The 26,000-nt window shown below is 53.0% G+C and overlaps 3 protein-coding genes across 11 annotated transcripts; 2 read left to right on the top strand and 1 right to left on the bottom strand.

Annotated features, from left to right (window-relative positions):
• Positions 1-1,156: 1,156 nt before the first annotated feature.
• Positions 1,157-13,297, top strand: GIPR (gastric inhibitory polypeptide receptor). 4 transcript variants are annotated; one of them, XM_061388717.1, is made up of 13 exons: positions 1,157-3,471; positions 3,909-4,008; positions 4,506-4,613; positions 5,290-5,393; positions 6,243-6,346; positions 6,534-6,678; positions 8,129-8,288; positions 8,500-8,560; positions 8,895-8,964; positions 9,099-9,187; positions 9,267-9,405; positions 11,342-11,383; positions 11,477-13,297. In XM_061388717.1, the coding sequence occupies exons 1-13, from the start codon at positions 3,400-3,402 to the stop codon at positions 11,681-11,683; spliced, it is 1,401 nt and encodes a 466-aa protein (XP_061244701.1). In that variant the 5' UTR covers positions 1,157-3,399; the 3' UTR covers positions 11,684-13,297. The 4 variants fall into 4 exon arrangements, with proteins under 4 accessions (XP_061244701.1, XP_061244702.1, XP_061244700.1 ...); XM_061388718.1 differs by having other exon boundaries at positions 9,147-9,187; XM_061388716.1 differs by having other exon boundaries at positions 1,157-2,384; positions 3,343-3,471; positions 11,342-13,297.
• Positions 13,298-15,502: 2,205 nt separating this feature from the next.
• SNRPD2 (small nuclear ribonucleoprotein D2 polypeptide) lies at positions 15,503-18,383 on the bottom strand. Of its 4 annotated transcripts, none has more exons than XM_061388729.1 (4): positions 18,278-18,382; positions 16,716-16,895; positions 16,220-16,314; positions 15,651-15,767 (listed from the first exon to the last, which is right to left on the bottom strand). In XM_061388729.1, coding segments are annotated over exons 1-4 (306 nt in total). In that variant the 5' UTR covers positions 18,280-18,382; the 3' UTR covers positions 15,651-15,738. The 4 variants fall into 4 exon arrangements, with proteins under 4 accessions (XP_061244711.1, XP_061244713.1, XP_061244714.1 ...); XM_061388730.1 differs by having other exon boundaries at positions 15,681-15,767; positions 16,220-16,340; XM_061388728.1 differs by lacking the exon at positions 15,651-15,767 and adding an exon at positions 15,823-15,950 and having other exon boundaries at positions 18,278-18,383.
• A 57-nt stretch (positions 18,384-18,440) lies between these two features.
• QPCTL (glutaminyl-peptide cyclotransferase like) lies at positions 18,441-25,121 on the top strand. Of its 3 annotated transcripts, none has more exons than XM_061388720.1 (8): positions 18,441-18,479; positions 19,359-19,580; positions 20,051-20,194; positions 20,926-21,207; positions 22,841-22,993; positions 23,094-23,193; positions 23,797-23,913; positions 24,349-25,121. In XM_061388720.1, exons 2-8 carry the CDS (start codon positions 19,371-19,373, stop codon positions 24,492-24,494), a joined length of 1,152 nt encoding a protein of 383 aa, XP_061244704.1. In that variant the 5' UTR covers positions 18,441-18,479; positions 19,359-19,370; the 3' UTR covers positions 24,495-25,121. The 3 variants fall into 3 exon arrangements, with proteins under 3 accessions (XP_061244704.1, XP_061244705.1, XP_061244703.1); XM_061388721.1 differs by lacking the exon at positions 18,441-18,479 and adding an exon at positions 19,051-19,067; XM_061388719.1 differs by lacking the exons at positions 18,441-18,479; positions 24,349-25,121 and having other exon boundaries at positions 19,284-19,580; positions 23,740-23,826.
• Positions 25,122-26,000: the final 879 nt, after the last annotated feature.

Raw genomic sequence — 26,000 nt, forward strand, 5'->3', positions numbered from 1 at the left:
GAGAAAGAAGAGATTCTTGGATCAAGGGGACTGAAGGGGGCATGGAGAGAGAAGAAGGGCAAGGGGAGAGGGCATGACCGCTTCTCTGCCTGCAGCTTCCAAAGCCCTGAGCATGGGGACTGGAGAGGGCCCGTGTGGCTACCCCTGAGGCCCTCTTACCTCCTCCCCAGGACCTGGGAGAATGTAAAAGCCCGAGGGCTAAGATGAGCAGGGGGCCAGTTGGGGACCCAGACACCCCTCCTCCTGTCCTCCACACCCACCCCCGGACACAGTGCTCTATTCTGCCCAGAGGGACTCATGAGGGAGGGGCCAGCCTGCTCATCCCCAGGCTCCTGTCCTGGTTGTCTCTCCTCAGGGCCCATCTCTCAGGCTCTCCCTCCCTCCACCCACCTCATCTCCATCTCTCAGAGTCTCTTCTCTCAGTTTGTATCTCTTCTTTCTCTCTCCCTTTCTTGGTCCGTTTTGTCTTCCCTGATTTTTTCTCTCTGTCTCTCTCTTTTTGTATATTTCTCTCTACTTCTCTGTCTCTCTTGATTCTTTCTCTCTATCTCTTTTTCCTGGTCTCCCTCATCTCTGCCTCTTCCTGTCTCTGTCTGTCTCTGCTCTTTCTTGGTCCTTGATTTCTTTTCCTGTCTTTCTCATCACCTCAGTTCCTCTCCCCTGCTTCCCCCTCTCACACCCAGTCCCTCTCCTCCCCCTTTCCAGCCTCCCCCCACCTTCCCATCCTCAGCAAGTGACCCCAGACCCTCTTGGGACCAAGGAGAGGCTCCCTCCCAACCCCAGCCTCTTCCTGAGGTGTCTGGCATTCTCAGAGTCCTCTCCTCTCCACTCCATGAACCGAGCCTTTCCCAGGACCCAGAGGGCACCAGGAATGTAGGGCAGAGAGCAGGAGGCCAGCTGGAGGTCAGGAAGCCAGGAGCCCCCATGTCACTCCCCCTCCCCGAGACTGTTTCTTTCCAGCCTCTAGTGCTGGATCTCACACCACTCCTTACTCTCTGCCCCTCCTGGGGCCTCTGGGCCTCAGTTTCTCCTCTGCAAAATGGGCAGACTCACCTCTGTCCCATTTATCTTCCAGCTCCCCGGGGAGTGTGTGCTCATGAATGTTACTAGTATTATTAATGTGCAGGAATTGGTGGTTTGCATTCAAGGGGGAAGTGAGTGCTGAGAGCCGGGATTCAGTTTCTAAGCCAAATATTTTCCATATTTTAGGGCAAAGGAAGAGACTGGAAGTGGAGACTCTGAGGAGGTGTGTGATTCAGTGGTGACTGTGACTGGGAGACCACATGAGGCTGTGGGTTCGTGCATGGTGGTAGGAGGATAGTGTGCAATCCTGTGCACAACTGTGCGACTGCGGGTGGCTGTATACGACTTGTGAGTGCAAGTGAGGCTGTGATGGCCAGTTGTATGTCTTAGCACTGGGCGTGACTGAGGATGACAATGTAACATCCAGAGCTAATGGGAGTGTGTGCCTTAGAGACACTTGAAGAACATGTGTTGTTGGAATGTGACTGTGGACTCTGTTGGTAATTATGTGAAGTGTGTGAGACGTTGTGTGAGCACATTAATGAGTGGAATTGTGTAACACTGTATATATAATTTTCAGACTGTCATTAAAGGATTGTATGACAATCACCTATAACTGTTTGCCTTTATGTCATCAACAGCCTCCGCTCTGTGCCCCAACTTGTGCTGAGTGACCCTGGGGACCCAGTGGTGACAGATGCCTTCCCTGTCCTCATGGGGGCACTCAGGCCAGTTGGGGGAGACAGTATTTGTGATGTGATTTAATGATGGTGTGAACGTATGCGTGGTGGACACAGTATCATGGGAACTGTAGGAAGCTGTGATTGTGTTGCTGTGTGAGTGCAAGAGTCCATGCCCAGAGTGCGTGGCTGTGTGTCACTGTATCACAAATGACTGTCAACCTGTGGGGGAGAACCTTTGGCTCACGGGGTGTGACGCTGGACTGTGGGACTATGAATGAATATGAAGAACAGGTTCAGTGAGGTGCAGTATATAAGACTCTGTGCCTCCCGGCGGCTCAGTGTATGGGATCGTGTGTGACATTGTGTGCATGGCCTCGCGTGTGGTGGCTGGATGGGACAAGTGGGACAACGTGAGAGGCTGTGCGCGCTGGAAGAGGGGGTCCTCAGGATGCTGACTCTGTGACTGTGCTCCCCCACGCGACCCTGAGTGGCTGTGATACTCACAGATGACTGGCCCCCTGCGCCAGGTCTCTGCCCCAGCTCCCCGCTCCTGTTCCTTGGCCCGCCCTGGCCCCGCCCCCTACCCCTACCCCAGGCTGTCACCTCCCGCGGAGCCCAGGCGAGGCCGTGGAGGCGACAGCGTCAGAAGCAAGTGATTGAGAGGAGAGCTGGGAACAGGTGAGCGCTCCCCCATCTCAGCCACTCCCCTGCCCTGTGTCCCCTCACGTCTCTGGAGCCCTCTTGCTCTGTGCCTTTGTCTCAGCTTCTCTGTGCCCACGGTCTATGTCCTATCTATCTCTCAGTATCTCTGTCGCCACGTCGCAAATCCCTGTTTAGCCGCTAGTTCTATATCTCCGTCTCTGACCCCCATTCTCTGTGTCTCTCCATGTCTCTACCTTCTCTCTGTCTCCGAGCCCACATTTTTGTCTCTGTCTTCCTCTCCCTTTTGGTCTCTAGTCTCTTGCAGTGTGTCTCATTCTGTCTGTCTCTGTGTCTCTCAGTTTCTATGTTTGTCTCAAGCATTTCTGATTCGTGTGTTTCTGGAGCTCCAACCGACATCCTCCTGTTTCCTCCTTTCCCTGCATGGTGCCAGATGTGGTGTGTTGGAGGGTAGACTGATTTCCAAGCATCTGGGCCCCTCACCTTTCTAGTCCCTAAGGAGAACCATTGTCCCATTAACTCTGGGTTTTATCCGCAGCCGGAAATGTTTGATAAGGTCGGGTTCCTATCCGTGATTTGAAAACCCTTTGAGCTGGGAGAGTGGGAAGTCCAAGAGTCACTTCGAGCTACATGCCCTCCTCTCCAAGGTGGTCCCCAGGTTCCCTCGAGTCTCTAGGTCTAGACTGTGGGTGACCCTGGAGCTTCCCGTCCAGCGCAACTCTAAGGCAACCGCACCCTCTGCAAACACTCCCCTTCCATCACCGCTGCCCCAGCAACAGCCGGGGGCGGGCCGGGGAATCAGGTGTTGGAGATCGGTCTCCGCCCACTCCTCAAGACTCACCACCCCCACCCCCGGCCCCAAATCATCCCTCGTAGTTGTGGGGGGCGCTGTCTCCGGGGTACGTGATTCCCTGAGCAGAGGGCGCTGGGGCTGGGAGAGGAGGCAGAGGCTCCTGATTCTGCCTCGGACCCCCAGACCCGGCTGCCCTTGCGTGACCGGACCCTTCGTTCCCCATGCCCTGCTGCCCACACGATGCCCACCTGTCCACCCTGGTGGCTGCTGCTTCTGCTCTCGCTGTGGGAGCCGCTGCTCCGGAGCGCGGAGGTGAGAACCAGAGGAGCCAAGGATCTCAAGGCTTGGAGGGATGTTGGGGCCGGTTTTAAGTCGTATCCCACCGGGAAGATTGTTTCAAGGCTCCCCACCTGCCCAGATTCAAGTTTTGATGGTTGTTTCTAGTCCTTCTTCTTCCCCCACCCCCCACTCCCCTCAAATCCTCCTGATAATATCCAGCCACCTCCGTCTCCTCATTTTCCTGAAGGTTTTTAGTTCCCCACAGCAACTCCCCTGGTGGTTTCTAGGCACCCCTCAAGACTTAAAAGAGGTTTCTAAGCCACCCAAGACGCCTGAGCAAAACAGGACAGCCGCTTCAAGTTCCTTCAGGGTATCTCTGGCCCTCAGGGATCTTGCTGCCTGGGAGCTCGGGTCGAGGCGCGGGCCGAGGTGGGGGGGTGGGTGTGGTCCTTCCTTCTCTCTTTTTGTAGGCAGGCTCTGAGGGGCAGACAGCGGGAGAGCTGTACCAGCGCTGGGAGCGGTACCGCAGGGAGTGCCAGGAGACCCTGGAGGCCTCGGAGCCCCCAGCAGGTGTGACAGGGGTGGAGGACTGGGGGTAAGGAAAGGGTTGGGGCTGAGAGGGATGGGCTTGAGGCCGGCCTGGGACTGACAGGCCGCCAAGGCCTGAAAGGGAAGTCTGAGTGTCGGGTAAAAGTGGGCCTCGTGGGAGAAACCAGAGATGAAGCTTGAACGGGGAGGGGTCTTGGGAGGGGCTTACACTCGGTGGGTGGGACCTAAAGTGGACGGCGAAGGGGGCGGGGTTTGGGGTGGAGTCTAGGAAGGGCCTTACTGACTGGGAAGCATCTGTAGCGGGAACTCGCTTGGTGGGAGGAGCCCAGAGTAAGGCTCGAAAGATGGGCGGGGCCTCAGGCCTGGTGGGAGGAGCTACGAAGGAGCAGGGACGCGACCACTCCAGGTGGGCGGGGCTTGGGCGGGGCTTGGGCGGGGCTTGTGTGTGCAGGGCAGAGACTCCTTGGGCTCGAGTTACTGCAGGTCTGTCCGAACTCTGGCCCCCACGCCCACCCCAGGCCTCGCCTGTAACGGGTCCTTCGATATGTACGTCTGCTGGGACTACACTGCACCCAACGCCACTGCCCGTGCTTCCTGCCCTTGGTATCTGCCCTGGCACGGTCACGGTGAGCTGCCGGGTGGACCCCAGGCCCACCTCTGACACAAAGATCTCCCTCCTAACCCTGGTCCCAGACGCCACTCCTCCGCAGCTCCCCTGGTCCTCTTGGGCTGGGTGTCTCCGTCTGTGTGTCCCTCCACATAACGTCCCTTATCTGTCTCTGTATCTTTCTGACGGCCACCAGGTTATTTTCTCTCCTTTTCATGAGTCTGTCTCTGCACATCTTGGTCTTCCTTGCCTAACTAGCAGTGTGACCTGGGGTTGTTGTTCAGCTGCTCAGTTGTGTCGACTCTTTGTGACCCCATGGACCGCAGCACCCCAGGCTCCCTTATCCTTCACTGTCTCCCAGAGTTTGCTCACACTCATGTCCATGGAGTCAGTGATGCCATCCAATCATCTCAATCCTCTGTCGTCCCCTTCTCCTCCTGCCTTCAATCTTTCCCAGCATCAGAGTTTTTTCCAGTGAAATTTCTTTATGCCTCAATTCCTCATTTGTGAATTGATGGTTATGATAGTACCAAATTCATAGGCTTGTTATGAATATTAAATTATTACATGTAAAATGCTATATTATGGTTTATCATCATCATCACTGGATATCTCTCTCTGCCTTTGCCTCAGTTTGTCTTTCTGTCTCCATCTCTTTCTGTGTGCTTCTGATTCCCTCCCTTGTTTCCCCTCAGTGGCTAAAGGCTTTGTCCTCCGCCAATGTGGCAGTGATGGCCAATGGGGACCTTGGAGAGACCATTCTCAGTGTGAAAACCCAGAGAAAAATGGGGTTTTTCAGGTAAGAAGAGGAGAGATTTCAGGGTATGATTTCCAGGCAGCAGTAGAAAAGCAGCAGCCTCAGACAGAGCCTGAAACCCCTTGTACCATTCAGGACTCTGGGTTCCAAGTGATAGAAATTCAACTCCTTTCTTGAAGGAGAAAGAAAAAGATATTGGCTTTTGTGATTGAAAATTATAAGATTGCAGCTTCAGGTACAGCTGGATCTAGGTGCTAAAATGATGTAGTTGGGAATCTCTCTCACCATATTGTACTTCTGTTTTTCTCTATGATGGTGTCCTCTTTTTTTTTTCTGTGGGGTGGAAAAGGTGGCCCCCATCGGTACCAGGCTCACATTCCACCTGCAAGCAATGCTATAGGCAAACTGAGCTTTTTTCTCAATAGCTCCAACTTAATGTTCCAGGACTGACCGTCATTGGCCTGATTTGAGTAGCATACCTGCCCTTGAGTAGTCACTCTGTGTGTGTGTGTGTGTGTGTGTGTGTGTGTGGTGTTAGATAGCATGCTTTGATTCGTTGGTCACATGCCCAGCCCTGGGGTTGAGGGGTGGAATGCCCCACTCAAAAAAAGGTTGATAGATCCCCCCCAAAAAATTGGGGTGCGAGTATGAACAAAGAGCAGCTCCTTTATGGCCTGAGGGCAGGAGTTGAGCTTTATTTCTTTTTAAAATTTATTCATTAATTTTTGGCTGCACCGGGTCTTCATTGCTTTGTGCAGGCTTTCCCTAGTTGCCGTGAGCGGGGTCTAGTCTTAGTTGCGGCATGCAGGCTTTTTGGTCCGGGCTCAGCAGTTGTGGCTTGCGGTATCTGAGCTCTATTTCTGTGTCCTCTCCCCCCACCTCCACCCCCAGGACCAAAGGCTGACCTTGGAACGGCTGCAGGTTGTGTACACCGTGGGCTACTCCCTGTCTCTTGCCACACTGCTGTTTGCCTTGCTCATCTTGAGTACCTTCAGGTGGGACCCCCCAACCTTGAACAGAAGCAGCAGAGACTGGGCTTCAGTTTTCCCAGAAAGATGGGGGTAGTCAGGCTCCACCGGCAACAAGTATCCAATGGTGGTTCTATGGGGAGGGCTGGGACATGGTTTAAGGGACTCTGTGTGGCCATGGACAGGCCCCCAGACTGCCTCCCAAATCTCCCAGGCGGCTGCGCTGCACTCGCAACTACATCCACATCAACCTGTTCACGTCTTTCATGCTGCGGGCAGCTGCCATCCTCACCCGGGACCGTCTGCTTCCTCCCCCTGGTCCCTACCCTGGGGATCAGGTCCTTACCCTGTGGAACCAGGTGAGCAACATCCTTCTCTTTCTCAAATTGAGATTCTGCCTCCTCTGGTAGGGCCAGAGGGTTCCCATTCCATTTACTACCTCCCTACCCTATCAACGGGCTTCCCTTGTGGGTCAGAACGTAAAGAATCAGCCTGCAATGCAGGAGACCTGGGTTCGATCCCTGGGTTGGGAAGATCCCCTGGAGAAAAGAAAGGCCACCCACTCCAGTATTCTGGCCTGGAGAATTCCATGGACTGTATAGTCTACGGGGCTGCAAAGAGTCAGACATGACTGAGCAATTTTCACCTTATCAACCAGGCTTCCCTGGTGGTTCAATGGTGAAGAATCTGTCTACTAATGCAGGAGACATGGGTTCGATCCCTGGGTCGGGAATATCCCCTGGAGAAGAAAATGGCAACGCACTGCACTGCTCTTCCCTGGGAAATCCCATGGACAGACAGAAGGGACTGATGGGCTACAGTCCACGGGGTCACAAAAAACTCAGACACGACTTAGCAAGGAAACAACAAAAAGAACAATAATGTTATTGTTAATCTCTGTTAATCTCTCTAGACCCTTCTGACACAACTAGAGAGGGACCCTCCCTACTCAGCCTCCCTCATCATTGAACTCTCTCATCCCGTTATCTCCTCTACTGGAACTTTTCCATTCCCTTTCTCTCGGTATCTCACCCGTCATTGGAGTTTTGCACCAATAAGAGAGGCCCCTTCTAGAGGCGAGACAGAAGTTGGGAGGATGGGAGAAACTAACCGATGGGGGGATTTGGCAGATACCAATTTGTTCCAGGGAGACAAGGTGGGAGAGACTAGAGACTAGGGGCGGGTGGGGAGAGAACCTGTCTGGCAGCAAGTTGGGCCATACCAATTGTTGAAAGCGAAGGGGGTGGGAGAGTCCATGTGCTGGTGGGTGATGAGAAAAACCTTTTGAAAGGTGGAGTAGTTGAATTCTTAGGAGATGGCGTGGGAGAGTCCATATTCAGGGGAATCTGGGGGGAACTCATGAAATTCTCCAGGCCGGAATATTGGAGTGGGTAACCGATCCCTTCTCCAGCGGATCTTCCCGACCCAGGAATCGAACCAGGGCCTCCTGCATTGCAGGCGGATTCCTTAGAGCTGAGCTTCCAGGGAAGATAGATAGATAGTGAAGTCGCTCAGTCGTGTCCGACTCTTTGCGACCCCATGGACAGTAGCCAACCAGGCTCCTCCGTCCATGGGATTTTCCAGGCAAGAATACTGGAGTGGGTTGCCATTTCCTTCTCCAGGGAAGATACCAATCGTTAAAGAGGTTAGAGTGGGAGAGTTCACGTAGGGAAAGAGAACAGAATGAGTGAGGAGAGGATAGCTACTTCATCCTTTGGTGATACAGAATGGGAAGAGAATATTTGATGATAAGAGATGGGCTTGGAGGGGACCCTGACTGCCCCCTCCCCCTGTCTGGTCACCCCCTAGGCCCTAGCTGCCTGTCGCACGGCCCAGATCGTGACCCAGTACTGCGTGGGCGCCAACTACACGTGGCTGCTGGTGGAAGGCATCTACCTGCACAGTCTCCTCGTGCTTGTGGGAGGCTCCGAGAAGGGCCACTTCCGCTGCTACATGCTCCTCGGCTGGGGTGAGCCCCGACCCTGTCCCCTGCCCTGCCCAGCGCGCTTCCCCTCCCGCAAACTACCCAGCTGGTCTGCCTGAGGGGGTCTCCTCCTCTCTCTAGGATTCTCTGCCTCCCCTTCCCGGCGGGGGAATTCCGCGGGTCTTGGGCCTGGCAGGGCCCGTGCGCGCTCTGACAGCTGCGGCGGGGTGGGGGGCGGGGGTTGGGGTCTGCACAGGGGCCCCCACGCTTTTCGTCATTCCTTGGGTGATCGTCAGATACCTGTTCGAGAACACGCAGTGAGTCGCGGGGTCTGGGGGGCGGGTCTGGGGAGGTGGGCGGGGCTTTGAGGGACGTGGGCGGTCCTTGGAGGGACGTGGGCGGGGTGAGACGGAATCGTGGGGAGGTTCTAATTGTCTCTAGGAGCCTGGGAGGGTGTCTAAAGGAACCAGTCGCTTAGGAAGATGGGTTCCAGGACTACTGCAAGGGGCGGGATGAGGGCTGGGCCTAAATAGTAGCAGGGACTTTAGGGGAATGTGGGTGTGGCCTTAAGGAAGGTGGGGAGGTTAAGTGCTCAATTCTGTGAGTCTTCAGGTATTCTGGTCTATCTCAGCTCTACGCCCCCTCCCCCAGGTGCTGGGAGCGGAACGATATCAAAGCCATTTGGTGGATCATACGAACCCCTATTCTCCTAACAATCTTGGTACGACCGGTCCCATCTCCTCCAGGCTGGTCTCAAGAATTTCCCATTCTGGGAAGCCAAGGTGGCGGGGAACTGGCTCAGTCTCTCTCTCTCCCCTACCACCCCCCACCCCCCCCACCCCCCACCCGCCACAGATTAATTTTCTCATCTTTGTCCGCATCCTTGGCATCCTCGTGTCAAAGCTGAGGACGCGACAGATGCGCTGCCCGGACTACCGACTGAGGTGGGGACGGAGGGGAGGGTGACTGGGGGCAAGGTGGGGGACTCAGGACCCCGGCATCACTGCCACCCTCTACCCGCAGGCTGGCTCGCTCCACGCTGACGCTGGTGCCCCTGCTGGGCGTCCACGAGGTGGTGTTTGCTCCCGTGACTGAAGAACAGGCCCGGGGTGCCCTGCGCTTGGCCAAGCTCGGCTTTGAAATCTTCCTCAGTTCTTTCCAGGTGCCTAAGCGAGGTGCAGGAGCTATGCCCTTTGAGTTCGGGCCCTCCTACTCAGAGAGGAACGAGGGTTAGAGACATCCTCTGGTGCAGCCCAGAATGGGCTGCGAAGATGGGATTTTTTTCATTCATTCTACACTTCTGTCCTGACTGGGGAAGCAGGGAGAAGGCAGGAGACCCGGCAGCCCCAGCAGTACTGCCTCCTGGTTAAGATCAAGGGCTTTGAGATCAGCCAGGGCTGGGACCAAATCTGGGTCCTCACTTCCCAGCTTTTTGACCTTCACCTCAGGGCCAGGGAAAAGGCGAAGCATATGAAGTCCCTAACATGCCAAATGGAAGGAGATGTCCACTGATATTTAAGGTCAACCCTGCCTGTGCTTGTCCTACCCTAGTCTCCATCCTGCTTTACCTTGTTGGGCCTCAGTTTTCCCATCTCTAAAGTGGGGACAATACTAGTTTCACTTTAAAAGGCTGTTCATTTATCAATTCAGCAAAACTTTATTGAACACTTACTATATACCAAGCACTTTTCCAGGCTTACTATGGGGATATGACCAACCCAATGGTCCCTATCCTTTAGTGGGAGAGACAGATGCTAAAGATGCTATATAAGTAAAATACACAGAATGTCAGATGGTGAGATGTGCCTTAAGGAGGGAGGGATGAGAAGGCAAGAAAATAGAGATGACAAAGAAGAATGGGATTATGGACAGGGGTCAGGGAAGACCTTGCTGAAAAGACACTAGAGCAGACACCCAAAGAAGATGAGGGAATGCGCTAGGAAGATATTTGGCGGAAATGTTCCAGGAAGAGAAATGCCAAGTGCAAGATCCCTGAGGTGAGAGAGAGTACTGATCATGATGGCACTATCATGGCCAGCATGCCTGAAGCAGGGGGTGGGTGGATAGGACAGAGGTGAGGTACCCAGGTAGATCCTTGGGCCTAGAGAGGACCCTTTGCTTTTCCTCTGAGTCATTTGGGAGCCACGGGAGCACAGGAACGTGATCAGAGTTGGATTTTAATGGGATTGTGGAAAGTGATAATAAGTAATATCTTACTGTATGCTTAGTCAGTCATGTCCGACTTTGCCAGGCTTCTCTGTCCTTGGAATTATCCAGGCAAGAATACTGGAGTGGGTTGCCATTCCCTTCTCCAGGGGATCTTCCCGACCCAGGGATTGAACCTGGGTCTCCTGCATTGCAGGCAGATTCTTTAACATCTGAGCCACTAGGGAAGCCCTTGTCTTGCATTAATGTATCAATTACTTTATTAATTATAAATACATTTTATATGTATTTAAATTTCTAAATTATAAATATAAAACTAATTTTTCAAAATTAATTTTTTGGATGTGCCTATTTAAGTTTATTATTATGGAATTTCTTGACTGTACAGTGGTTAGGACTCAGCACTTTCATTGTCTAGGGCCCAGGTTCCATCCCTGGTCTGGGAACTAAGATCCCGCAAGCCCTGCAGCACGGCCAAATAAATAAATCCAATATGTCATGTAGTAAGTTATGATAAGATTTAGAAAAAGGTTTAACTATGTGCCGTGCACTAGAGCTTCTTGTGTATTAATAATACCTTAAATCTCAGCACCACCACTGTATTATTGTTCCATTTTCCAGATGAAGAAACTGAGGCACAGAGGGGTTAAGCAGCTTGCCTAAGTGGGGAAGAAAGTGAGAAGCAGTGATCACATCCAAGCAGTCAGCCTCTGGGGTTACATGTTCTTAATCTCCAGCCCTTATGGCTCTGCAAATTGACGAGGACAAGGGGAGGGGGAAAGTCAGGAGCCAGGGAAAGGGTGACTGCAATAATCTGGGACCGATGTGGCGACGGGCGAGGTGGTTTGGGCCTGTAAAGGGTCAGAGCTCACTGAGGGGTGTTTATAACCCTGCCCCTGTTCCCAGTTTAACCCCCGCTCCCCCCACGGCAGGGCTTCCTGGTCAGCGTCCTCTACTGCTTCATCAACAAGGAGGTAGGGAGAGCCGCGGCCCGCCGCCCCCGCCCTCTGCCGGCCGCGCAGGGAATGGCGCGCGCGCCGCCGCCTCTGAGCGCCGTCCGGTTTCAGGTGCAGTCGGAGATCCGCCGGGGTTGGCATCGCTGCCGCCTGCGCCACAGCCTCAGCGAGGAGCCGCGCCAGCGCCCCGAGCCCGTCTTCCGGACCCTGCCCTCTGGCTCCGGCCCGGGCCAGGTCGCCTCCGGCCGCGCTCTGTGCTCAAGGACCCTCCCAGGTCCTGGGGGTGAGGCCAACCACGTCTTAGAAAGTTACTGCTAGGCAGCGGGATTCTTGGGTCCATTCAGTTAGCATGTATTTATTGAGCGCCTGCTGTGTACCAGGTTTGGCTTGGAGGGCGCTGGGGAAATGGCGGGGGTTTGGGACTGGGGGCGGGGAAGGAAACAGAAAAGCCCCTGTTTTCCTAGAGATCACAACTGAGTGGGGGAAACAGGCGGTGAGGCCAAATTAAATTATACTATGTACCCTGTGGGATGGCTTAGGAAGAAAGGTTAGAAGGGGACCTAGTGTGGTCCAGGGCATCTCTGATGAAGCGACTTTGAAGTCATGCCCAAAAGAGGTGAAGGAGACAGCTTTGCAAAGAATTGGCAGACGAGGTTTTAAGGCAGAAGGAAGAATACCTGCGAAGACCCTGGGGCAAGGAGCTTGGCTGTGTCTGAGGAAGAGAGAGGTGACCTACGAGGCTGCAGCGGGATGAGTCACAGCCCACAGATGGGGAGAGAGAAGTAGGTGGGGACAGAAGAGTGGGCATTTTATTCCAAGTTCATGGAAGATTCTTTGGAGTGTCTCCTAATGGAATGGGCTAAGGTGTTAAACAGACCGCTCCATCTGCCCTGTCGGGGGATGGATTATTAGGGGCTATTGGAGCAGCTGGGAGCCCAGTCAGGAGTCTGAGAATGGTGGGAGGTGATGTTAGCAGGACCGGGGTGGCAGCCACATAGGGTGTGAAATGGTTGGATTCTAGAGCTAGTTTAAAGGTAGAACTGAGAGGATTTGCTGAAGAAGGAGAGACTCCAGGGATGATTTCTCAGTTTGGGATGGAGAGAGGAAAGAGGGAGGGAGATGGGGTTTGAGGTGGGGAGTACCAGGAGTGCTCTCTGGACTTGTTAAGCTGGAAATAAGGGTCTGGAGCTCATAGCAAAGATTAGAGATAGAAATGTGAGTGGGCACTGGGGTCCAGAGAGGATTCTGAGTGTGGATAGAAACAAGCAATTTCACGGCAGGCACCAGAGCTGAAATCGACATCTGGAGGCCAGGCCCACTGCCACCTGGAGACATACCTACCCTTTTTGGTGGCCCCTGGGAACTATGAGATTTAGGGGGGAAGCCAGCAGCCTCAATGTGGCTGGGCCACGTATATATATACACACACACACAAGACTCTCACTCCTAAATTGCTCCCCATCACAGACACACACTTAGATTCAGTTAGCACCTGGGTGTTGTTGATTCGCTTCCTTGGGGTCCCCAGCTCTCTGGACAGATATGGCTCACGGCCGCTGAATTCAATGTCCTGTGAAGCATGCGGCCCTCCTGGGCCCCTCTTGTGGGTTCTGGGAAGGTGGGGGCCTGAGAGCTGGGTCCTTGTAAATAAAGCATGAGAAAAACAGTTGCTTTCGGGGTGGGGAAATCTTGGCCAGGCCATAAGGGAGATGACAGTAGGGAGGGCAGGCTGTGTGGCCAGGTGCTGGTGGTGGCCCTGCACCCTCTGGAGAGCAGTGCTGCCTAACTTCAAGAGATTCAAGTCGCCAAGAGATCATGGACACCATGCCGCTACCATTCTCCATGCTTAAGCCCCAACTGGGAACGTTCGTGATCGCCTGCTATTTAAACTATTTGCAGTGTGTATGATTAAAATTGTGCGTGTGACGATCATGTTCTTTTTTTAAAAAAATTAATTTGTGACTGTGCTGGGTCTTCGTTGCTGCACGCGGGCTTTCTTTAGTTGCGGCAACTGCGGGCTACTCTCTAGTTGCTGTATGTGGCGTCCTCACTGCGCTGGTTTCGCTTGCTGCGAAGCTTGGGCTCTAGGCACACAGGCTTCTCAGCAGCGGTGGACTTCAGTAGTTTCAGAATCTTCCCAGAGCAGGGATTGAACCCATGTTGGGTTCAGACACAATGCAAGTGTCCCCTGCGTTGACAGGCAGACTCTTAACCACTGGACCCATCAGGGAAGTCCACAGACCCAACATTTTCTGAAAGCTGCTTCTCTAGAAAGATGGTGGAGGAATACTAATGCTGCAGGAACCAGCCTGGCTCAAATCTTAGATTGGCTACTGTTTAGCTATGTGACTTGGGGGAAATGCCTCAGGTTCACTTCGGGAAAATAGAAATGATCACACCGACATCCCAGGATGGCCTCAAGTTCCTAAGAGGATCTCACCGGTGCATGGAACACACTTGGCCAGTTTGCCTAGTGCTTTTCCTGCAACCTGTTTTCACTTTCACACACTTGAATTGGAAGAGGGGATTAGAAACTATTTGGGCAGATGGCTGGATAGAGACGATGGATGACAGGCAGGGTCATCAGTTCTAGCCCTAGGCTAGAATCTTTGCTCTCAGCCTGGCAAAGCAGGAAAAGGACCTGCTACTTCCTGGGGAAGACAGGAGGGACGTGCGACCGGGACTCAAACCCAGGAGTGTGACCCCAGGGCTTGTGCTATCCCAGGCTCCAAACAATCATCAAATCCAGGGGGAAGATTTCTGCAGCAGCACCGTCCCCTCCCCGCCATGCTTTAAAGATTAGGATATCATGGCTCCATCCTGCCCCGCTCCCAGTCACAGGGTCTGGCTCCCTGGGTTTGAATTCGGCTTGTTTCCTGAGTGATCCTGGGCAAGTCGCTTACCCTCTCTGGGCCTCAGCTGTCTCATCGATAAAATGGGATGGCTCTGGTATCTATCCCTCAGATGGGTGTTTCAATTAGACATGAACATGCACCCTTATAACCTCACAGCCATCTCCCTGCATGTGTGAGGCCTTCTTCTACTGCAGGGTCCTCAGCCCTGTTGCTGATGGGCTCTTGGGATAACTCAGGCTGTGCCTTCCAGAGCTCAGCGTGTCAGACATCTCCTTGGATCCTGACCTCGTGCCTAGGAACTGCACCAGCCTGGCACCTGGCCCTCTCTGGAGAATACAGAGAGAGATGCAGAGACAGAACTCGGAGAGAGATGCGGGTGGGAGGAGCATAATGGATATGCTTCAGAGAAAGACTAAAGGGATTTCCCTTAATCTACCCACAATAAGCCAGGACCTCCTTTCCCACCTCCTGCTGCTGCTACTGCTAAGTCGCTTCAGTCATGTCTGACTCTATGCAACCCCAGAGACGACAGCCCACCAGGCTCCCCCGTCCTTGGGATTCTCCAGGCAAGAACACTGGAGTGGGTTGCTATTTTCTTCCCACCTCCACCTCTCTACAATTGTCAGAGAATTTCTCTCAGGGCTCATGAAGCTGTGATCTGAGGGCAGAGTTCAGGGGTTAAGCCACTGGCTCAGGAGCAACAGGGATTTGAATCACGGCATCACCACTTTTGGGCTGGATTCCCCTGGGGAGGCACCATCACCACTCTTTGCCTCAGCCCCTGCCCCTGGAATTGGAGGTGATGGATCACAGTGCCTGCTCAGAGGTGTAGAGACGTAGCAACAGACAGAGCCTAGGGCCTGGTGCTCTCACAGCTCAGCAGGTGTCAGCTACAAATGCTGTCAGTATTAATTGCTCTAACCTCTGCTCAGTGAGGGCAGGTTGGGGGCTTTTCTGGGCTCTGCTGTGTCCCCAGCATGGCAACACAGGGCTGGGCACAGACTGTTCAAACAAATGGGGGAAAAAAAAAAAGAGTGAAAAAAAATTTTGAGAGAGAGTGACTTACTGAGAGGTGGGGAGGAGGAGGAGAAAGTGATGAGAAGGTAGAAAAAAGTTTAAAACACAAAAGACCGCAAGATGGGAAAATTAAGGCCTGGAAGGGGCAGAGACTGGGCCTCTTAACCTGTTCAGAGAGGCCTGAGCCCATGCTTGGCCCCACACCCTGCCACCCCTCCCTGGGGTCTGTTCCGCTCTCTAGGCCCTGGGAACAGGCAGAGGCCGCTAGAAAAAACGCACGGTTTTATTATTTCAAGTATAGAGGGCACGTCTTCGGAAAACCGGGGGGCAAGTTCTGACAGCAGGGAGGAGGCCCCTACTTGCCAGCGATGAGCGGGTTCCTCAGGACCACGATGACAGAGTCCCCGCGCAGGAACATCTTGGAGATGTAGCGGTCCTTGTTGACGGGCTTGGACTTCTTCTTGCCCTTGCCGCTCTTGGGGACCTCCGTCCACATTTCCTTCACGTTCTCCAGCACCATGTTGCAGTGCCTGGTGGGGACGAGGAGGCAGCAGGAGTGAGTGAGGGGTGCGTCCTGACCCTTCCTCTGGGCGGCACTGCCTCCAGGAAGGGGGACAGCCAGGGCTCCAAGGCTCAGGCAAAGGACTTCACCTTCTGTGCCTCAGTTTCCTCTTCTCTAAAATGGAGACATTCATGGTGCCTGCCTCCTAGGGCTGTTGTGAAAATTAAGTGAATCAACACAGTATTCTTGTTATGGGCATGTGTGATGACAGTGTGGAATGGCTCAGTCAACAAACTTTTGCGATGATTAGAGCAATGAAAAAAAAACAGATAAGAGCCCTGTCTTCATGAACTCTGCAGGCTAGTGAAGGGAGCAGAACACGAAGCAGGTAAACAGTGGTAGTCAGTGCTATGAAGAAAAATTAAAGCAAGGTAAAGGGACAGGGGGCTTCCCAGGTGGCTCTAGCGGTAAAGAACTTGCCTGCTAATGCAGGAGACGTAAGAGATGCGAGTTCGATCCCTGGGTCAGGAGGATCCCCTGGAGGACGGCATGGCAACCCATTCCAGTATTCTTGTCTGGAGAATCCCATAGACAGAGAAGCCTGGTGGGCCACAGTCCATAGGGTTGCACAGATTCAGACACAACTAAAGCGACTTAGCCCTCATGCACGCACATAAAGGGACAGATGGATATAGGGAACTTTGACTGAGTGAAAGAAAGAAAAGAAAAAAATTGGGAAAGCTCTGTATCTTGCTGTATAGTAATCTATGGTGAGGAAAGCACTTCCCAAATGCTAACTAAAGGCTGCATATGTTTACTGAGCATTTATCATGTGTTAGGTACTTAGCCAAGTGCTTTTCATACACAGTATTACTGAAGCCTCATGACTCTTCTGGAGGATATTATTATGACGCATATTTCACAGGTAAGGAAACTGAGGCCCGGAGAGCATACCTCCCCAGACCCTGGTGCTCACCTGTCAAAGGCCTTCACGCGGCCCAGGAGCTTCTTGTTGTTACGGCAGTTGATGAGCACTTGAGTGTTGTTTTTGACTGACTGCGTGAGCACGGAGAGTGGCCCCGTGTTAAACTCCTCCTCCTCCCGCTTCTGCAGCTCCTCTGGGGTCATCTCACTCTTGGGCTTGTTGAGGAGACTCCTGAGAAGACAAGTATGGAACCCAGAGGTGAGAAGGCCCACAGCCTGGGTGCTCATGGCCTCTCCCTCGGTGTCTCCCCGACACATATCCCTCTCCTCCTACTCAGTCCTCTCTCTTGGTATCACCACTTGGATGCCTAATGGATATTTCCAATCCTCGCATGTCCTAGACTGAACTCCAGACCGCCCATAACCCCAACTTATACTATCCACAGCCTTCCTCATCTCTGTCAATGGTGACTCCATCCCTCTGGTTCTTTGAGCAAAAGCCCTGCTGTCAACTTGACTCTTCTCTCACATCCTACATTCAGTCTGTCAGAAAATCCAGTCATCTGCCACTAAAACCTATCAGAATCTGAATTTCTTACCTTGGCTTAAACCTCCATCATCTCTTTCCTAGAGGTCTCCTTGCCTCCACCCACGCTCCCCAACAGTTTGCCCTCCACAGAGCAGTCTCAGGGGTTGTGTCAAGAATCATCTCACTCTTCAGTACCCTCTCATGGCTCTCCTCTCAGTGTAAAAAGTAAAACCCAGGTTTTACCCTCACTCTGTTCCAGGCACAATGGCCTCTTCAGCGGTTCTTGAAGATATTAGGCAAACCTTCTTGGGCCCCTCTATTCACTTTTCCCTCTGCCTAGGTACCTCCCCAGGTATCTTTGTGGTTTGCTTTTTCACTTTCTTCAGGTTTTTGCTCAAGTGTTCCCTCCTTTATGTGTTCTGTCTCTCAAAAGTGACATTCCACACTGTTTTACCCTGCTCTGTTATTTCTTTATTCACAACCCTATTCCCTAACACATTCTAGAATTTACGTATTTATTACCAGCACGTTTCCTGCCTGCCTCTTCCCATCCCGTAAGATGTAGAAGAGGATTTTTTTTCCTTGGGGAAAGTGGAGTAATTCAGTGATAATAATCTATGTGTCTAAAGCAGCCTAATACCCAAACACTCAATAAATAACTGTTGAGTGAATATATAAGTAAAATCACCCCCATAACTCGTTATCCGTACAAATGGCGGATGTGATCGAAAAGCCAATTGTCTCCAGCTAAGCCTCTTACCTTAAGACCACTTTTCCTACAAGTCCGTACTCCTCATCTCCCAGGTTTTTAATTCGTAAAAACGCTTCCTCTTAAAATTCAGTTCAATAAGATTGCTTATTTGGGAAAGCCCACCCTGTTATCTGATAAAGCTGTCCCCTCTCCCGAGTCAGGATCCGTCAAAGGCCCCAATGAGTCCCTTCGCAACTAATCAGTAGAAAGATACGCCACTTTACCCCCAAATGTTTGCTTCCGCTCCCATTTCTGCCTACCCCCTCCAACCGGTAAGAAGCCAAATTTACACCCTCAACCCCACTGTCGCCACCCAAACCCAGCCCGGCCTCACATGATGATGGTGACCGCGTTTTCAAGTCACTACCGTCTCCTCCGTGGTGTGCCTTCGGAACAGAGAGCCAGAGGCGGGACTTCCTCTTCCTACGGCCCACTTCCGCGCGCGCCTGCGCAAACCTAACCAGCGAGTGGGGCGTGGCCCGTTGCTATAGCGACCTCCGCCTTCAGCGGAGGCTGCAGAATAGAAGCCTTACCTAGTAAGTAGCTCCAGGCCACCATTCAAGACAGTACTGGGCAGATATTCACGACCATGGAGAGGAAAAGAAGGCGGGACTGATTCAAACCATTTTGTTGTAGAACCGCATAGGTTGAAGGAGGGAAATACCGCTGCTAAGTCGCTTCAGTCGTGTCCAACTCTGTGCGATCCCATAGATGGCAGCCCACGAGGCTCCGCTGTCCCTGGGATTCTCCAGGCGAGAATACTGGAGTGGGTTGCCATTTCCTTCTCCAGTGCATGAAAGTGAAAAGTGAAAGTGAAGTCGCTCGGTCGTGTCTGACTTTTCACGACCCCATGGACTGCAGCCCTCCAGGCTCCCCTGTCCACGGGATTTTCCAGGCAAGAGTACTGGAGTGGGTTGCCATTGCCTTCTCCGAGGGAAATACTAGCCATTTCCAAATGCCCTCCAGCTCTGCCTTTGGGGGCGCGGCCTTCGAGAAGCCAATCCGCTCCTCGCTTCAGGGATGGGCACCTCCCCCTTTCCTTCGGGAACTGTTGATTTACGTGTATATTGGATTTTCTGGACCAGGGAGAGGGTCCATCCGGGAGCGGCGTGGATTTGCGCCCAGTAAGACTAATGTTTTCGGTGATCAAACGCTTCTCATTGGCTTCCCCTCCTGCGCTGGGGCGGCGCCTACTTCTTATGCTCTCCCTTTGGGGTTGTGCAACCCGGGGGAACCAACCCCCAAAGCTCCCTGAAGGAAAGGAGCCCAGTCCTCAGGCCGAAAGTCCCATTGGCTTTACTGCTCGCGGGAGGGCGGATGGTGCAGCCGCTCTTGTTGCTCATTGGTCCGGCTTATTTCATGGGGCGGGACTTGGCTGGGCCTTAACTCTATCCGCCGTCTCCGACCCGTTTCAGGGCCAAGCTGCCATGCCTTCCGGGGGCCGCGGGCGGCCCCGGCTCCAGGTCGGGGAACGCAGCCTTTTGGAGCGACCCTCACCGCCCAAGCGCCGCCTGATACCGCGGGCACAGCTGTTGCCCCAGCTGCTGCTGGCTCTGACGGTAGCCTCGGTGTTCTATACCATTTGGAGGATCTGGCATAGCCAGACTGAAGAGCTACCGCTGGGGCGGGAGCTGCGGGTGAGGACAGGCGGGGACACGGGCACTGCGGAACCCTTTACTCCTTGCCTCCCCTTCCCCAAGGTCTCACGGGAAGACCCTAGGTTGGGTTGACCTGGCTTTGTCTGTACCATATGGCCCTAGCTGCAGGTGCCGCCGTCTCCGTTCTTAGAGCGCATACCCCTTTGCAACGCAATGAGGCTTCGGGCTTGTTTTGTAATAGCGGTTACCCCGTAAGAGAGTCTGGAGTAGTAAGACTTGGAGTTCTGGGTTCTAATCCTAAAGTCAGATATTTGGAAGAGTCCCTTCTCGCTGGGCCTAGACTTCCCCCATCAGGATTGCCGTGGGCTGGGCAGGATGGGTTTGGAGGGACTTCTAGAAACCTTGATGCTGGAGGCTGCGACTAGGAAGAGGAGGGCAGCCTCCAGGATATGGTTGGAACGAGGGTCGTTTTCATGCTCTGCTCTTCTCTTCCCTACCTGCTTCCTCAGGGCCCTTTGATCGGAAGCCTCCCCGAAGCTCGGGTGCGGAGGGTAGTGGGGCAACTGGACCCTCACCGTCTCTGGAACACTTTCCTGCGCCCTCTGCTGGTTGTACGGACTCCGGGCAGCCCGGGCAATCTCCAAGTGAGAAAGGTAAAAGGACCCCACCTCTAACTCCTGACCCCACAGCCCATCAATGAATAGGAAATAGGTATCCTGCCCAAGTGGCAGAGCTGGGGGTCTGCCTGGAGCTAATAGGAGCTCTATTCTGCTAACCACCAGACCACTGCCCTCTATACTGCGCCTCCCCCAATCTTATTATATGCATCAGCAACAGCCCTATGAGCCTAACGAGGTGGGTACCAATCTGATCTTCATTGTGTAGATGAGGAAACTGACACCCAGAATAGTTAGGCATTTTGCCCAAATCCCACAGCCAATAAATGGTATGCTTTCAACCCAAATGGTTTGGCTCCAGAGCTCTATATTGCTCCCCAGAAGGCATTGAGAGTCATTTGAACATTGCCTGACTTCAAATCCACCTCAGCCACTTGGTATGACCTTAAACTAATTTCATCTTCTCTGTGCCTCGGTTTCCTCATCTGCAAAATGGAACCATTGTCAGTCCCCACTCCATAGGGGTTCCTAGAACAAGGACTGGGCACAGAGTGAGTGCTATGGAAGGGTGAGCTGTGATTAGTTTGGGCTTCAAGAGATAGGGGCACTCCATGCCTGACACTTAGTAGGTACTCAGAAGTGTCTCAAGGGAATGATTCAACCAAAGTGGTATTGGTGAGCCAACCTGACTGCTCAGCATGGTTCACATGGCCCTTCTGACCTTCTCCCCAGTCCCACCCACCCTCCCTCTTCTCTATTGCCACTAGTTCCTGGAGGCTACGCTGCGGACACTTTCAGCAGGCTGGCATATAGAACTCGACTCCTTCACTGCCTCCACACCCGTGGGGCCATTGGACTTCAGCAATGTGGTGGCCACGCTGGACCCAGGGGCTGCCCGCCACCTTACCCTTGCCTGCCATTATGACTCCAAGCTCTTCCCATCTGACTCAGCCCCCTTTGTGGGGGCCACGGATTCAGCAGTGCCTTGCTCCCTACTACTGGAGCTGGCCCAAGCCCTTGACCAGGAGCTGGGCAAAGCCAAGGAGAGGGTAAGGAGAGCAGGGGTTAGGGTAGGGGTGGGTGAATGAGGGATGTCTCTTCCTTGGTCCATACTGCCACTCTCCCTTCCCTGGTTTTATCTTCCTCCACTCCACACCAGAGTCCAGGGGGTCTTTCCATTTCCCGAATGTCAGAATCTGTCCCTTGTCTACCTAAAACCCTCCCATGGCTCCCATGTCATTCCATGAATAAGCCAGAGTCCTTCTCTTAGCCCATGAGGTGTGCCCTCTCATCTCTCTGGTCTCCTCTCCCACCCCTCATCCCTCACTCACTCCATGCTAGCCTCCCACCTCCTCTGTGGACCTCACTCTCAACCTCAGGGCATTTGCGCTTGCTGTTTGCTCTGCCTACAATGTGCTTTTCTCAGATACCATCCTGACTGGCTCCCACCCTTCATTCAGGGGTCCACTCTGATGTCAAAGAGACTTCCTAAAGAGACCTTCCCAGCCACCATAAAATAGCTCCTTGTCGCTATCCCATGCCTCATGGGGCTTTAGGTTGATTTGTTTGTCTGTCTCCCAAGCTCGAATAAGCTTCAGATAGGTGGGCCCTTGGCTGTGTTTATTTCCTGTGTATTCCCTGAACACTGCCCAGAATACTGCCTGGCGTAAAGTAGGATGTCAGTAATAATGTATGGAATGAATGGAAGCACCTCATGCCTCTATCCTGCTCAGATCCCTTCCATGGCTGAAACCCCAGCGCCCTTGTAACAGAGCCCAAGCTCCCTGGCCCTTGCTGGGCCCTAGGGCCTCTTCTCAAACCTCTCTGGCCCCTTCTCTGTCCCCAGTCCTGGTCCATGCTGCTTCCTCACCAGGGAACACGCTTCCCTTTGCTCCATTTTGCCAGGCCAGGTCCTCCTCAGCTTCAGTGCAAACATCCCTTCCCAGCAGACCCAACATGTTCCCCAGGCCAGGTTATCCCCCACCCCCTTGGAGGATGTTTCGGGACCCTGTTATTCTTAGAAGCATTTGCCCGACTTCATTTCATTGTTTGTACAATTATTTATTTGTGGATCTGTCTCTTTTGCCAAATGAACTTGAGGAATAGCTCTTACAATCAGAGCTAATCCTTATTTAGTTACTATGCATTAGGCACTGTCCTAGGCTGCTTTATTATTCTTGTTGTTCAGAGGCTACGTCGTGTCCTACTCCTCCCAACCCCATGGACTGTAGCCGGCCAGGCTTCCTTGTCCATGGGGTTTTTCAGGCAAGAATACTAGAGTGGGTTGTCATTTCCTTCTCCAGGGGATCTTCCCAGCCCAGGGATTGAACCTGCGTTTCCCACGTCTCCTGCATTAGCAAGTGGATTCTTTAGCACTGAGCCACCAGGGAAACCCGTGCTGTCTTAGGACCCGGGTTCAAATCCTACCCTATGAGAAGTGGTATTAACTCTATTTCTACATAAGGAAGTCGATGCTTTGAGAACTTAGTAACTGACCCACTACTGCTTGGCTAGTGAGCAATCCAGCCAGGATTTAAATCCAGGCAGACTGTACTCTTGGCTATCAGGTTCTACAAGTGAGGAGACTGTTTGCCCTAGTCAGCTGTGCAAACAGGCAGGAAATGTGGGTGCGTTGAGGTGGCAGGCTAGCACTGAGCTGGCCCTGACCACTGGCCCCCACAGGCAGCGCCAATGACCTTGCAGCTGATCTTCCTGGATGGTGAAGAGGCACTGAAGCAGTGGGGACCCAAGGACTCGCTTTATGGCTCCCGGCACCTGGCCCAGCTCATGGAGTCTACACCCCACGGCCTGGGCTCCACCAGGATCCAGGCTATTGTAAGACTAGGGCCCTGCTGGGTGCCGGTGAGGTGGGAGGAGGGGGGCATGAGGTTGGCAGCATCCCGCAGGGCTGCTCAGTCCTGACTTCTCTCCCTAGGAGCTCTTTATGCTTCTTGATCTCCTGGGAGCCCCCAACCCGACCTTCTACAGTCACTTCCCTCGCACGGCCCGCTGGTTCCATCGGCTCAGGAGCATTGGTAAGGGTGAAGGTATAGGCAGACACCTGCCTGGGATGCTGGAGAGAGGACCAGGCACCTGGCCTCTGAGGGGCCATCCAGCTTTCCTTCCACCTCTCTAGCCTCTCACTAAAGCACTGGGGCAGAAACACAAAAGATCCCATAGCAGTCAAATGAAGTGATTACAGACAGGGGTTCTAGGGTCAGAGAGCCCTGGGTTCAGATTCTGGCTTTCCTTCTTACCAGCTGTGTGAGCTTGGGCAAGTGGCCTCCTTTCCCTGAGCTTCAGTTTCCCACCTATAAAATGGGCATGATGCTAATAATGGGGGTGTCTGCTTCCTTAGACTCGATGCTAATAATGGGGGTGTCTGCTTCCTTAGACTCGATGCTAATAATGGGGGTGTCTGCTTCCTTAGACTCGAAGGGATTAAATGAGATCAGGAACATAGTCAGCCTGCAGTCTGGGGTATCTGACATTATCCCAGAATGATGAAGTAACATTCATCCTTATTGGCATGATCAGTGCTTTACCCCCAGGCCTCCCACCCTCCTCTGATCTGTGAGCAGGGGAACCTTTGACCCTGGAGGGGCTGACCTTCTGCTTCTAATCCCCACCACATCCAGAGAAGCGCCTGCACCGTCTGAACCTCCTGCAGTCTCATCCTTGGGAAGTGATGTACTTCCAGACCGGGGAGCCCCTCGGCTCCGTGGAAGACGACCACATCCCGTTCCTCCGCCGAGGTACCTGCTATGGGAACTGGGGGGCAGGGGGGCCACAGGTAGGACCTGGCCCCTTCCTAGATTTGGGGACTGGTGGCAAATTGCTTAACCTCTTTGTGTCTCAATTTCCTCATCTATAAAATGGGGATAATTAACAGCCCCCCCCATCTCAAGAGTTGCTGAGGGGACTGAACGTAAAGACCTTGACCAGTGCCCGGCACTAGCGAGTGTTCAGATCTTCTAGTCTTTTCATAAGCCATGAAGTTTTGAGCTTTTCTGATTTGTGTTATGAATGTATTGGATGTGTTTTTTTTTTTTAATCAACACGTACCCTCACACACTTAAAATAATTGTTCAGAGTTCTTCAAGTGGCACAATGTGGGGGGCGCGGGGAGGCAGACTTCCCCAGGCATGGGCCTGCCACACATGGGCCTGTGCTTCCTCTTTGCCCTGCAGGAGTTCCCGTGCTCCACCTCATCGCCACACCCTTCCCCTCTGTCTGGCACACATCCGATGACTCCGAGGCCAACCTGCACCCACCCACGGTACACAACCTGAGCCGCATCCTGGCCGTGTTCCTGGCTGAGTACCTGGGGCTCTAGCCTGCCCAGGGGACACTCGGAGGGAGAAACGCCCAGCAGGAGACAGGCCAAGGCCCTTCTGGGATGTGCTGGCTTGCCCTTTCTAACCCCTTCGGCTCTGTTTGTGCTCCGACTGGAAGATGCTCTTTCTTGATCTCAAGCTGCCACTCTTCAAAGACATGGAAGAGAGAGAGAGATCACCATGGGGTGAGAGCCAAAGGAACGAGCCAGGCTCCTGTCCTGAGGAAACGCTCGGGTTGCACATCTACAGGGGACTGAGTGCCGTTTGCAGTTTTAATCAGCAGACCGTGGACTGGCATCCGGACCAGCAATACCCTCGACCAAATGAATTCTGTGGCTTCTGTTTTCATGGCAGTTCGTTCTCCAGAATGGCAGCCTTGCTACTGCACCGGTCCAAACCTAACTCCCACACGGACGTGGCATGTGGGGCCCACCGAGGCTCTGCTTGTAAGCAGGGACAGAGGAGGGAGAAGCCAATCCTTGGGAACTCCAGATTCTGCCACCTCCAATGGCTGATAGACCAGTGTTTCTGCAAAACATATTCTGCACAACTAGCGTACATAGGTGTTGCATGAAAAAGGGGACCAAAGCAGGGTGAAACAATATTAAATGAATTTCTTCATTTCACGGTGTGCGATTTTCATCCAGAGTAGGAATGCAATGTTTCCCCCAAGTATTTCACCACGGAACCCCTTTATTGGGAAGCACCTCACAGAATCTGGGTACCTCAGGAGATATGTTGGGAAACATTGGGTTTTGATAGTTCAAAAGTGCTTATGGTAGAAATGGGTCTGATCTAAAACTCACTATAAAATAGTTACACCAAACCATCCTTTCCCTTTTGGCTGTGAGCACAGGAACGAGAGATGTCATGTGTAACTGCAAACTCTAGTGATGGCCCAAGGAATTATTTCCCAGCCCTATCTAATTTTCAGATGCAAGTGGGGTGCTTTTTGAAAAATGAGGGGAATTCCGTGGCAGTCCAGTGGTTAGGCCTTGGCGTGTCACTGCTGGGGCCTGGGTTTGACCCCTGGTCAGGGAACTAAGGTCCCACAAGCTGCGCAGCAAAGCCAACAACAACAAAAAGCAGATTCAGAGGCTGGAACTCTATAAGCACCTGGGGAATCTTCACTTTGATCAGCACTTTGGGACATGTTGTCCTTAAGGATATAAGTTTGGTGCATTCTAGCTGCTTAGCAAACCTGCTCCAAAGAAAGCCTAGGAGAGTATTTAGGCAGGGAGTGTGGTGCTCAGCTCTGTGCCTGCTGACTTTGTGACTTTGATGGAGACTTGGTAGGCCGCAGGGAGGCCAGGCCAGGGTAGAGGGTTAGAGAGTGAAGGTGGGGACCTCCCTGGTTGTCCAGTGGTTGAGACTTAACCTTCCAATGCAGGGGGCGGTTTCAATCCCTAGTTGAAGATCCCACATGCTTCATGACCAACAAACCAAAACAGAAACAGTATTGTGAGAAATTCAATAAAGACTTTAAGAATGGTCCACATCAAAAA

This window comes from Bos javanicus, chromosome 18, assembly GCF_032452875.1.
Source record: "Bos javanicus breed banteng chromosome 18, ARS-OSU_banteng_1.0, whole genome shotgun sequence".
In the NCBI taxonomy this organism is placed as follows: Eukaryota; Metazoa; Chordata; class Mammalia; order Artiodactyla; family Bovidae; genus Bos; species Bos javanicus.

Bases quoted from the DNA above. Each gene is read 5' to 3' on its own strand.
- GIPR (XM_061388715.1), top strand. From the start codon at position 3,400: ATGCCCACCTGTCCACCCTGGTGGCTGCTGCTTCTGCTCTCGCTGTGG. The intron at 4,614-5,289 runs GTGAGCTGCCGG...GTTTCCCCTCAG, and splicing joins TCTGCCCTGGCACGGTCACG to TGGCTAAAGGCTTTGTCCTC. The intron at 8,965-9,098 runs GTACGACCGGTC...CACCCGCCACAG, and splicing joins CTATTCTCCTAACAATCTTG to ATTAATTTTCTCATCTTTGT.
- SNRPD2 (XM_061388727.1), bottom strand. The intron at 15,768-16,715 runs GTGAGCACCAGG...CGTCCCCACCAG, and splicing joins CGCGTGAAGGCCTTTGACAG to GCACTGCAACATGGTGCTGG.
- QPCTL (XM_061388720.1), top strand. From the start codon at position 19,371: ATGCCTTCCGGGGGCCGCGGGCGGCCCCGGCTCCAGGTCGGGGAACGC. The intron at 20,195-20,925 runs GTAAAAGGACCC...TATTGCCACTAG, and splicing joins GCAATCTCCAAGTGAGAAAG to TTCCTGGAGGCTACGCTGCG. The intron at 23,914-24,348 runs GTACCTGCTATG...TTTGCCCTGCAG, and splicing joins CATCCCGTTCCTCCGCCGAG to GAGTTCCCGTGCTCCACCTC.